The 13,369-nt window shown below is 40.5% G+C and overlaps 1 protein-coding gene across 9 annotated transcripts in view; it reads right to left on the bottom strand.

Moving 5' to 3' along the window:
* Nucleotides 1–13,369, bottom strand: part of celf6 (CUGBP Elav-like family member 6) — a 75,403-nt gene that overhangs the window by 15,157 nt on the left and 46,877 nt on the right. For 4 of the 9 annotated variants that reach the window (XR_016145415.1, XM_089116559.1, XM_089116560.1 and 1 more), the window contains exons 3-4: nt 11,204–11,252; nt 2,132–2,260 (exon numbers count right to left, since the gene is read on the bottom strand). Coding sequence is in view for 8 of the 9 variants with exons in the window: in XM_089116559.1 (XP_088972685.1) it covers nt 2,132–2,260; nt 11,204–11,252 (178 nt within the window). In the remaining variant the exon portion in view is untranslated. The remainder of the gene's footprint in view (nt 1–2,131; nt 2,261–11,203; nt 11,253–13,369) is intronic. The other 5 variants (XM_089116561.1, XM_089116563.1, XM_089116562.1 and 2 more) reach the window with 4 other exon arrangements.

The raw sequence follows: 13,369 nt of genomic DNA, 5'->3' as shown, positions 1-13,369 counted from the left end.
TATTTATATATACTGCTTTATGTATGTGTATATATGTGTGTGTGTGTGTGTGTGTGTGTGTATTAACAAAAGTAAAAAAATGTGCCCAAATTTGCGAGATAGTCCTCACTGCAGAACACGAAATCCAGGGGGAGGACTTGGATTGAAATCCAGGGGGAGGAGTTGGAGTCAAAACCAACTCCTCCCACCTTACATATACCTAAACCTACCCAACTCTGCCCCCGATCCCTAACCCCACCTATAATGCTACCCATCTCCGCCCCCGATCCATAACCCCACCCCTAATCCTACCCATCTCCGCCCCCGATCCATAACCCCACCCCTAATCCTACCCATCTCCGCCCCCTGATCCCTAACCCCACCCCTAATCCTACCCATCTCCGCCCCCTGATCCCTAACCCCACCCCTAATCTGCCCATGATCCCTAACCCCACCCCTAATCTGCCCCCGATCCCTAACCCCACCTATAATGCTACCCATCTCCGCCCCCGATCCATAACCCCACCCCTAATCCTACCCATCTCCGCCCCCGATCCATAACCCCACCCCTAATCCTACCCATCTCCGCCCCCTGATCCCTAACCCCACCCCTAATCCTACCCATCTCCGCCCATGATCCCTAACCCCACCCCTAATCCTATCCATCTCCACCCTCGATCCATAACCCCACCCCTAATCCTGCCCATCTCCGCCCCCTGATCCCTAACCCCACCCCTAATCCTACCCATCTCCGCCCCCTGATCCCTAACCCCACCCCTAATCCGCCCATGATCCCTAACCCCACCCCCTAATCCTACCCATCTCCGCCCCCTGATCCCTAACCCCACCCCTAATCCTACCCATCTCCGCCCCCTGATCCCTAACCCCACCCCTAATCTGCCCATGATCCCTAACCCCACCCCTAATCCTACCCATCTCCACCCTCGATCCATTACCCCACCCCTAATCCTGCCCATCTCCGCCCCCTGATCCCTAATCCTACCCATCTCCGCCCCTTAGATCTGGATCCAACTCCGCCCCCTGGATCTCGTGTACTGCAATGAGGTGCTACTGAAATTTGCTGCATTAATACTACGTGAACACACACAATCATATGCATTTGCCCCGGATTCCATGCAAACTTCCTCAAAGGGAAGAACGCAGAAGTGCAGAGGCCGGAGGAAACATCAGTGTGTGAAGAAGAGACGCTGTGATACGATCTCCTGCATCTCATTTTGAGGATTCTGCTGGTTCCTCTGAACACTTTAACCTTTCCACAGGCAATAACCGGATCCGCCGAGGGAAACACAGCACAAACATCCATCTAACAAACCCTGCGATCCTCAAACCTGCGTGACCCGACCCGCTCCAGAGCCACTTCTATTTCCCGCAAACAAGATGCATTAATGCCGGAGAGAGTGACGAGGGACACACTTTCATGAGACAGAAGACCAGGAAAGCATTACACATGACAAGCACACTTTGAGGATTTCAAATCTGATGGTTAGGGAAAATTCTTCTGAAATGCCTTTTTGATTTGAGGAGAAACATTTGGACACGAATTCATGGGATACTAGCGCTGCTAAATCTCCATTATTCAGGACACAAATCCAGACAACCTAGAAGTGCAACACACGAGAAGCATCATCAACAGCCAGACAGGTGTAAACATGCCATAATATCATAAATTACACCTTTTAATATCTTAAATGTTTCACCCAGGCCACAATGAGAGTAAACAGAGAGCGAGAGAGGTCCTTAAAGTTTCTCACCAGAAAAAGAAACCCAGTTATCCAGTTAAACCCAGTTAAGTTTCAAGATGTAAGAAAACTCACACTTCAATTTTTCGTTTAATAAATAGGACATTTCTCTGGCATTTCTTTCTTTTGCTGTATCGAAAAGTGAACCACTGTATCGTATCGAACCGAACCGTGAATTTATTGAACCGTTACACCTGATCACAACAATAATGTTCACTTCACCAACAGAAGACAGTTCTGTGCATCTAACAAAAACCCCGCCTGATTCATATGTACACCTCAAAACCTCAAGAGCCACTAGTATTGTGTGTTTGCTCCATGTGAAGAAGCCGGGAGAGTCAAAGCGTCTGAAGGAATGATAGAGTAAAAGGCAGAGTTGTGTAGGTGCTGACCCTTACTGGCCCCATCAGGCCCCCGTAGAACGGTGCACTCCTCTATCTGCCCCAACGACTCAAACAGACGCCGGACGTCGTCTTCGCTCTGCTGTTTTCCCAACATGCCCACAAACAGCTTCCGGTCTTCTGAGAGAGAGACAGAGAGAGACACAAATTACCTCACATTCGCTCATACACTAGTGTTGTCAAAAGTACCGACCTCTGATTGGCCAATGTGTTCATCAGCTCATTGCATATCTCTGATTGGCCATTGTGTTCATGAGCTCATTGCATATCTCTGATTGGCCAATGTGTTCATCAGCTCATTGCATATGTCTCTGATTGGCCAATGTGTTTAAGAGCTCATTGCATATGCCTTTGATTGGCCAATGTGTTCATGACCTCATTGCATTTGTCTCTGATTGGCCATTGTGTTCATGACCTCATTGCATTTGTCTCTGATTGGCCATTGTGTTCATGACCTCATTGCATTTGTCTCTGATTGGCCAATGTGTTCATGACCTCATTGCATATGTCTCTGATTGGCCAATGTGTTCATGACCTCATTGCATATGTCTCTGATTGGCCAATGTGTTCATGACCTCATTGCATATGTCTCTGATTGGCCAATGTGTTCGAAAGCTCATTGCATATGTCTCTGATTCGCCAATGTGTTCATGAGCTCATTGCATATGTCTCTGATTGGCCATTGTGTTCATCAGCTCATTGCATATGTCTCTGATTGGCCATTGTGTTTATGACCTCATTGCATATGTCTCTGATTGGCCAATGTGTTCATGACCTCATTGCATATGTCTCTGATTGGCCATTGTGTTCATCAGCTCATTGCATATGTCTCTGATTGGCCAGTGCGATCAAGAGCTCATTGCATATGTCTCTGATTGGCCAGTGCGATCAAGATCTCATGTCTCTGATTGGCCAGTGCGATCAAGATCTCATTGCATATGTCTCTGATTGGCCAGTGTGTTCATAAACTCATTGCATATGTCTCTGATTGGCCATTGTGTTCATGAGCTCATTGCATATGTCTCTGATTGGCCAGTGTGTTCATGACCTCCTTGCATATGTCTCTGATTGGCCATTGTGTTCATCAGCTCATTGCATATGTCTCTGATTGGCCAGTGTGTTCATGACCTCCTTGCATATGTCTCTGATTGGCCAATGTGTTCATGAGCTCATTGCATATGTCTCTGATTGGCCAGTGCGATCAAGATCTCATTGGATATGTCTCTGATTGGCCAGTGTGTTCATGAGCTCATTGCATATGTCTCTGATTGGCCAATGTGTTCATGACCTCCTTGCACATGTCTCTGATTGGCCAGTGCGATCAAGAGCTCATTGCATATGTCTCTGATTGGCCAGTGCGTTCAAGAGCTCATGTCTCTGATTGGCCAGTGCCATCAAGATCTCATTGCATATGTCTCTGATTGGCCAGTGTGTTCATGAGCGCATTGCATATGTCTCTGATTGGCCAATGTGTTCATGACCTCCTTGCATATGCCTCTGATTGGCCAATGTGTTCATGAGCTCATTGCATATGTCTCTGATTGGCCAGTGCGTTCAAGAGCTCATGTCTCTGATTGGCCAGTGCGATCAAGACCTCATTGCATATGTCTCTGATTAGCCAGTGCGATCAAGACCACATTGCATATGTCTCTGATTGGCCAGTGCGATCAAGACCTCATTGCATATGTCTCTGATTGGCCAGTGTGTTCATGAGCTCATTGCATATGTCTCTGATTGGCCAGAGCGATCAAGAGCTCATTGCATATGTCTCTGATTGGCCAGTGTGTTCATGAGCTCATTGCATATGTCTCTGATTGGCCAGTGCGATCAAGACCTCATTGCATATGTCTCTGATTGGCTAATGTGTTTATAACCTCATTGCATATGTCTCTGATTGGCCAGTGCGATCATGAGCTCATTGCATATGTCTCTGATTGGCTAATGTGTGGGGGTGTTTACGATTCCAAAGAGTTCTCAAAGCGTCACATTTCTTAAATTTTAGTATCGATTTGGTACCGAAGTCGGTACTTTTGACAACACTATCATACACACAGAGTTCATGAGATCTAGCAGGATCTGTGACGTCACAAGGGTTGAGGAGGAAAGAGAACAAAACTAACACTGCAAAACTAATATTTCAGTCTTATTTTGTGCTTCCAGTGCAAATATCTAAACATTCTCAACTAAATACGTTAACTTGAGAATAATCGTTTAAAGATTGCGATCTTCAATCTCATTCATAAATTACTGTGTCTATTAAACCTTTGACAGAATCAACATTCAGATCTGTTGGGGCTGCCAGGTTGTCATGTATAGGCAAACAGATTCAGTCTTTTCAGCCACACATTATAATTATGTCTTAAACATATTCATATTATCACAGAAGTACAGGGATAAAAGTTTATATTTGACATCTAAACACTGATATTTACGGTAGTGATCAAAATAGAGTAAATCACCTTTTAAGAATAACTTAATGCTTCAAATAACGATTATATCGATTATTATTAAATCAGTAGGTGGCGACAAGTGACTCTTAAAACGCATCTCATTGAATCATTCATTCAAAAGATTTACTTCAAAAACACTGATTCATCCAGTAATGAAACAAGTGAAGTATTTAAGTAACTCATTGAATCATTCATTCAAAATATTTGTTCAAAATGCTGATTCATTCTGTAATGAAACTGAAGTTAAGTCTTTATGTGTGAGTCATTGAATCATTTTTAATTTAGATGATTATGGCTTACAGCTTATGAAAACCCCAGATTCAAATTAGAATATTGTGCAAAGGTTTTCATAAACTGTAATCCATAATCATCACAATTATAACAAATAAAGGCTTGAAATATCTCACTTTGCATGTAATGAGTCTATATAATATATTAGTTTCAGCTTTTAAGTTGAATTACTGAAATAAATGAACTTTTGCATGATATTCTAATTTTTCGAGTTGCACCTGTACATAAACTAACAATAAGCAATATATTTCACAGCATTTAATGTTCTTTGTTAATGTTAGAACATCAGAGATTACAGATCGTACACATTCCTATCCATTATACGAGTCTGTTTTTACTGTACTTTCCTCTGTTTAACCGAATGTTCGTCCAGTAGAAGCACTTCAGCTCTGTGTTCATATCACAGTCCTTTCATGCCAATGAAAAAGCTGGAGAGCATGTAATCAATATTTCATGCCCTGTTAACTGTATTTTATAGTTTAGTCAGATCTTTTTGACACTGAATTCAGTAGAAAATTGCTTAAGACATCAAAAAATCCAAAAGGAAGAGAAAGCTCACAAGTGTAAAAGAGGAGAATAAGCCACTGTCGCATGTTATCCTGAAAGGCTGTACACATGCAAGCACATTATTGAGAGTCTTTCCGATTGAGGACTGTTATTTGAAGATGTCGAGCTTCATTCGCTTATCTAAACACACCTGTATCCCCTCGTTCATCATTCCCTCATCTCTTCAGGCTGACATCTTGTGTTCCCTTCCACATCGAGTCTTACATAAGCTGTTTTAATGGAGATTTGCGCTGTATGAGCCCAGGCTCATCATCTGTCTTCTGTACTGTAGCAGAGCTTTACATTATGCATACGAGCCTTCAGAGAGCGGTGGGATACGACACTCATCCTGAGAGGAAGCGATCAGACACACTTATTCCACACTATATACAACTGATACGCCCGAGATTGAGCCAAGATATGGCTGAGATACGAGTGAGATTTAGCCAGATACAACTGAGATTTAGTCGAGATACAACTGAGATTTAGTCGAGATACAACTGAGATTTAGCCGAGATCCAACTGAGATTTAGTCGAGATACAACTGAGATTTAGATGAGATACAACTGAGATTTAGATGAGATACAACTGTGATTTGGCTGAGATTTAGACGAGTTACAACTGAGATCCAACTGAGATTTAGCCGAGATCCAACTGAGATTTAGCCGAGATCCAACTGAGATTTAGATGAGATACAACTGAGGTTTGGCTGATATTTAGACGAGGTACAACTGAGATACAACTGAGATTTGGCTGAGATACAACTGAGATTTAGCCAAGATACAACTGATATTTAGCCAAGATACAACTGAGATTCAGCCGAGAATACAACTGAGATACAACTGAGATTTAGCCGAAAATACAACTGAGATTTGGCTGAGATTTAGCCGAGATACAACTTAGATTTCGCTGAGATACAACTGAGATTTCACTGAGATACCACTGAGATTTAGATGAGATACAACTGAGGTTTGGCTGATATTTAGACGAGGTACAACTGAGATACAACTGAGATTTGGCTGAGATACAACTGAGATTTCGCTGAAATACCACTGAGATTTAGATGAGATACAACTGAGATTTAGCTGAGAAACAACTAAGATTTCATTGAGATACAACTTAGATTTCGCTAAGATACAACTGAGATTTCGCTGAGATACCACTGAGATTTAGATGAGAAACAACTAAGATTTCATTGAGATACAACTGAGATTTTGCTGAGATACAACTGAGATTTAGATGAGATACAACTGAGATTTAGATGAGATACAACTGAGATTTAGATGAGATACAACAAGTGATTTAGATGAGATACAACTGAGATTTCGCTGAGATACAACTGAGATTTAGCCGGGATACATCTGAGATTTTGCTGACTGTGATTTGGCTGAGATTTAGATGAGATACAACTGAGACTCCAGTACTTAATCTGCAACAAACACTCGCCCTTCTCCTGATAAATGAGCAATTAGGTGTGATCAGCTGACAGTAATCATCACCAGCACAACTCTAATCACAGGAGGAGCTCCGAGAGTCTTATAATAGGCATGCATGACCAGGTATTCAAGTTATATTACAGGCATTATAGCAACAAAAACTACAAGTATAAAATCAATGCATATAAGACAAAAATCACTAATCTAACCAAAGATTACAAAAAAATCTAATCGCATAGAAAGGGGGATTTAAAAAAATAAACAAGGAAAAAACAAGGAAAGTTCCAGTTCTTCATTCATTTCCTCAAGGGAAAAATTAAATGCTTTTAAATTCTAATACAGCAGTGTTACATCATGAATACATATATATTATAAACCCTGTCTGCCTCTCATCCTCTCTTTCTCTCTCTCTCTCTGTGTGTGTGTGTGTGCTCTAGGGGCCCGGGGCTCCGCACACATCAGGGGCCACTCGTGTCAGCTTTACAAGCCTAATTAACGAGCCATAAGCGCAATAATGAACGTTTCCGACATGTTAGGCTACGCTGAGGAAAAATGAAATCCCCCTCAGAGGATGCTGGAAGTTCCCGGAGCGTTCCTCAGGGATGGACGGGAGAGGAATTGAATTTACAGTCCGTTATCTTTTCATTCCCGGACCTATGAGTAATATCCACCATTTCTGTCTGTGGTGCGCACACACACACACGAGATGTATCACGGTTAATTAGTGCTCGCGCCTGAACCGAGCTGCACTTTAGAGATTCTCAGGTCGACATAATGACGGTCTAAAGAGGCTTCCAGAGCCTGAGAGCCATGATGTCATCCATGACATCATCAATCTGAGAAATGATGATCTGAGAAAAAAATATATATATGATCTGAGAACAAAGGGATTATTAGCAATAACAGCCAGACAACAGTTAGTGGTGAGAAATTAAACATGCTATTATAGTTCTTTCTGAAGCAATATTAACAAAAATGCAACATTTACACTTTCTCCAGGATAAAGACACCTGGAAAGAGTGTAGAATAGCATTTTATCAAACTGACGGACGAGTCGAAGTCATTTTAAATCACTGAACCTGGAAGATCCCCAAGAGAACGTCTGTAAACAAGATGCATAAGATTCCTGTAACGTTAGTAGAAGGTTTCTTCAAAGTTCATAGAATGTTTTTTCTGAAATGTGTCAGTTGGTTTTTAAATGTAACTTGTTTCTGAATGTTCAAAAGTAACATTCTCATAATGTTTGCAGAATGATAAAATGGAACGTTCCATCCCAGCTAACAGGGAACGTTCCCAGAACATTCACTAACGTTCTTTAAAAGTTGTGTAAATGTTAGGACAAAACGTTATTAAAATAATGTTTTCGGAACGTTCATATAACATTATTAACGTTCTTGTAACGTTGAGAGAAAACGTTCTTAGAACAACGTTCTTGGAACGTCTTTATCACGTTATTTGTATTTGATGAACGTTCTCATTACGTTGATAAAAAACGTTCTTAGAACAACGTTATCGGAACGTCTTTATCAGGTTATTTGTGTTTGATAAACGTTCTCATAACGTTCCAGCAACATTATGCTAACCTTAGGATAACGTTCTAACAACATTATGCTAACGTTCCAGCAACGTTCTGCAAACACTAAGACACCGTTCCAGCAACGTTAAGCAAACTGGACATTTCCACGTTTTTAGAACATTTTAAATTAACGTTCCCATAACCAAAATGGAACGTTAGAAAAACGTTCTCAGAACCTAACTTTGTTAGCTGGGATTAACGTTCAAACAACTGGACGTTTTGAACGTTCAGAAATAACATTTTTAATTCTTAGAACACATTTTTGTTATCTGGGACCTGTTCTATCAATGATTAAACTCAAAATCTCTCAGCTAAACCTCACTGAACTGTCAGACATGGAGTGCATTAAACGAGTTATGTTACATTAAACCATATGATTGAAAACAACAACAAATGAAACCCAAATATAAACTGAATTCGGAAAGTTTGCTGGTCCCTCCAGGAGTCAAATATTGACTTTAATCTCGTCATCTCTTATCACTGTCTTTCAGAGGAAATGGTCTGTAAAATAAGAGTTAGAGAGATACAGTAGTGTGTGTGTGTGTGTGTATGAACAAACTGAGCTCAAGATACCCAGAGTTCTGTGCAAACACTGAAGGACATTCATTCCCCTCGTCCCGTCATCATCAGGTTTTGCTGGAACATTAATCATGAATCACTCGTGCTGGAATGAGATCCGCCTCTCGAGACACACACATCACGACACAAGGACACGTGTTGCAAAAGCTTGTCGGCACATCGCTCATTGCTTCAGGTTTCAAATATTTGTCTTTGATTTCGCCTCATTAAAACCAGCAAACTCAAATATTTAGTCAATTAAAGTCTGAATCCTGTATAAATGTGGGACATAAAACAGCCGGATATACAGCAGTCCCTCTCCCTGTCATCAACGGCTAAGATCTTCCCCATTTCTATGGGATAAAGAAATGAGTTTCCAAAGCTGCTCTTTTTCCATAGATAGTGAGACATCACACAATTACATTCGTCAAAACTGATTTTTGTAATAAACTTTTTTTTTTTTTTGCAAAAGATTTGACTCAATTTATTTCCAAGTATTCTATGGATTTATCGGAAGAAATAAAAATAATTAGCTAAAGTTAGTCTTCGTAAAAAAAAAAAATCGGACAAATGAATTTATTTTATTTAATACGGTATGCAAACCTGTAAGAAAATAATCTGAATGACTACTCTATTCCGTTCTAGTCTGTTCTATTCCATTCCGTTCTATTACATTCCAATCTATTCCGTTCGATTCTATTCTATTCCGTTCTATTCTATCCTATTTCATTCTAATCTATTCTATTCCACTCTATTCTATTCCATTCTATTCCGTTCTATTATATTCTATTCCACTCTATTCTACTCCGTTCTATTATATTCTATTTCACTCTATTCTATTCCGTTCTATTCTATCCTATTCCACTCTATTCTATTATATTCTACTCTATTCTATTCCACTCTATTCTATTCCACTCTATTCTATTCCATTCTATTCCGTTCTATTTTATTCTATTCCACTCTATTCTATTCCGTTCTATTATATTCTACTCTATTCTATTCTATTCCACTCTATTCTATTCCATTCTATTTTATTCTATTCCACTCTATTCTATTCCGTTCTATTATATTCTACTCTATTCCGTTCTATTCTATTCCACGTTATTCTATTCTATTCCGTTCTATTATATTCTACATGGCTTGTATGGAGAATTGTTTTATCTCCTCCACGTAAAACTGATGTGTGTTTTGCAAAATAAGTCAGTGAGTGTGTGTGTGTGTGTGTGTGTGTGTGTGTGTGTGTGTGTGTGTGTGTGAGCTGTTACTGACAGATCAGCTCATCAGACTCGGGTTTCGTCCATCACTGCAGTGAAAATGGACAAGGGTTTGGACTTCTGTTGTTCAGACAAATGGAGTGTGTGTGTGTGTGTGTGTGTGTGTGTGTGTGTGTGTGTGGGTTCAGAGTGTCACCCGCTGCCCACAACATGTCACAACAGATTCAATCTGAGCACTAAAAATAGAACAACAGTATTCGCTTGTTACAGTCTCTCTCACACACACACACACCAGTGTCTGAGTATAGTCTGATCATTTCACTGCTCGACCTCATCATAACTCACACACAGATGTTCACAGAAGTCTATATTAATGCATTTATTTAAAACAGTCTAAACTAAACTAAAAAAACCTAATATTTTTACCATATTTTTAATCATAGAAATGCAACCTTGATGAGCAGAAAAAAATCAAAATACATTTTAAACCTGGAAATAATGTTTTAGCATTTTGAAAAATATACAGTAAAACAGAATTCAGTGTCACTAATTCATTCACAAATAATGATTTTATATCTGTCAGATTGCGCTTCATTTGTGTTTGTTGACATGTTCATTGACGATCAGCTCCTCGACTGAAGGTTCTCGAGAAACCACACACACACACACACACGCACACACACACACACACACACACACACACACAGCTGCAGGTCAAACACACACTCTCAGGACAACCAGGTGCACCGAGTCCATCCGAACCATGATGACATCACCTGCGGATTCACCGGGTCACGAGCGGATCGGTGTGTGTGTGTGTGAACAGTCGAGTCTTTCGATCTCAGCCGAGTCACGGAAAACCACGGCGGCACAAACAGATGGAGAGTCAATGGAGGCGAGTGACCTAAATTAACGGCCACTCAGACACACGGAGTCACTCGGCCTGTGTGTGTGTGTGTGTGTGTGTGAGAGAGAGAGAGAAGGTTAATTACCTCCTCGTCCTTCACTGTCAGCTGGCTTCACCTGGATGGGCCGGTTCATCTGAATAAGAAAGAGAGAGAGTTGTTAGAAAAGCATCTGTGTGTATGTATCTGTGAGTAAGTGCATGTGTGTGAATGAGAGTGTGTGTGTGAGTGTATGAGGTTTAAGAGTATGTTGATCCCTTTAGAGTCACAAGAGTATCAGATCAATGAAAAAACACATCAGAAATCACACACGTGCACATGAACACATATCGTCCCGTGTGTGTGTGGCGTGTCATTTATTAAAAGCAATGATCTCCAGAGGCTGATTAGAGATAGAGATATTAAATCAACTGAAAAAAATCAATCAATCAATCAATCAAATACAAATTACCCATCTATTAACGCTGAATCTTGAACGTCAGTTGTAGCTCCGATGCTCAAGCCTCAAAAGTCAGAAATCTTGAGCATAACTTTAGTAAACGCTGGCGGATTTATGAATGAAAAGATAAAACTCTGGCATTTGTCAAAAGTAAATGTATTTGTTTTACGGATGTTTCGATGTTAAACACACACATACTGATGATGAGTTTGAGCTTTGCATGTGTTCGTTTGGTTCAAAAATGTAATTTATTAAAATTATGCATGATGATAAATGTGTGTTATGATGTCAAAAATCAGATTTATGAATGAAAAAAATAAAACTATACTTAAAAAAGATAATACTTTTTCAAAAATGTATTCTTTGAAAACAAGCCACATATAAATGTATTGTTTTATGGATGTTTCGATGTTAAAGAGTTGTGCATGCATGTCCGTTTGGTTCGTCTGGATCTGAACTGGTTTTGCTGGTAAAGCTGGAGGTGAGTGTGTGTGTGTGTGTGTGTGTGTGTGTGAGACTGAGACCCGCGAGACGTTCTCTCTTTATTCTGGTTTGTTGAGTCTCAGGACTCGTGTGATTGGTTGTAAAGCTCCAGGGCTGCGGCCCGTTAAGATCCTCCGAGTCGCGGGGCAACAGGAGTCATTAAGCGGCGCCGGTACCGGGAGTTGCTAAGCAACCGGGCAGATCGGGTCGCCAGCCTGTTGGTCTACGGGAGAATTGGCACGCGCCTTTATTCTCTTGCACCATTTTCAACCATTTTTTTCCCGTGGTGTGTCCAATGAGGTCAAAGGAAAAACTCCAATTATTCACCAGAACACACACACCCCCCCACGTCCCACTTTAATGTCCTCTTTTACTCAGTTTGACAAAAAGTTTTGTGCCATCACTGAGAGCCGGCGGCCAGATACACCTCACACACACACACCTGGATACGGCCCACAAACCCACCTACAATCCAAGATGTTTCTCCAGCCAAAACACTAAAGTCTGCAATCGAAAGTCAAAGATCACAATATGAACCAGAAAAACTCAATATTTAACGCATCTGAGCCGCAACAATAACATTTTTATTGCTATTATTAAAACGTGAAACTCAACCCAACTATTATGGACACATAAAATTAAGCAGTTTTCACTCTTACATAAAATCAAACATAAAAAGATAATACATGATATGACAACATTAACAAATGACACACAGTTGCATATATTGAGTTCAATGAGGAAAGCGGACTATAATTACCTCAGACTCACACACACACACACACACACACACACTAAAATAAATGTTCTGCATTTCGCAATTTTAAGAGGGAAAAATAAAACTAAATGATTATGTACTTTAATTATGAAAATGTTTTTCTTTCAAGTAGGACGGACGGACACACACACACACACACACAAACTCTCTCTCTCATACACGCACACACACACACACACACACAAATGCTCTCTCATACACACACTCTCTCTCACACACAATATTCAAGATTCAAATAGCTTTATTGGCATGGTGAAAGAAATCTTTACATTTCCAAAAATTTATTACACTGACTATACAATACAAATAAGTAAATCATTATTGAATAAATAAATAAATAAATAAATAAAGTAGTTTTTTGTATCTCTAGGCATATAGTTTGCAGCTCTTTCCTGCCGGAGGCTCCTTCTACGTGACAGGACCTCACACACTAGCCTGGCAGCCAGGTTTGAGCTCGCTGGGCTTTCTCCTAGCAGGAGTGGGAGTTTGTCCATATTAAATTTCTGAAGTCTCTCTGGTTGGTTGTGTAAAGGGGACAGGAAGTGTCTCTAAT

This window comes from Pimephales promelas, chromosome 10 (genome assembly GCF_988280905.1).
Source record: "Pimephales promelas chromosome 10, fPimPro1.hap1.1, whole genome shotgun sequence".
Taxonomy (NCBI): Eukaryota; Metazoa; Chordata; class Actinopteri; order Cypriniformes; family Leuciscidae; genus Pimephales; species Pimephales promelas.
Note: the sequence above shows the minus strand (reverse complement) of the source record. Positions and strands in the feature narration are given on the sequence as shown.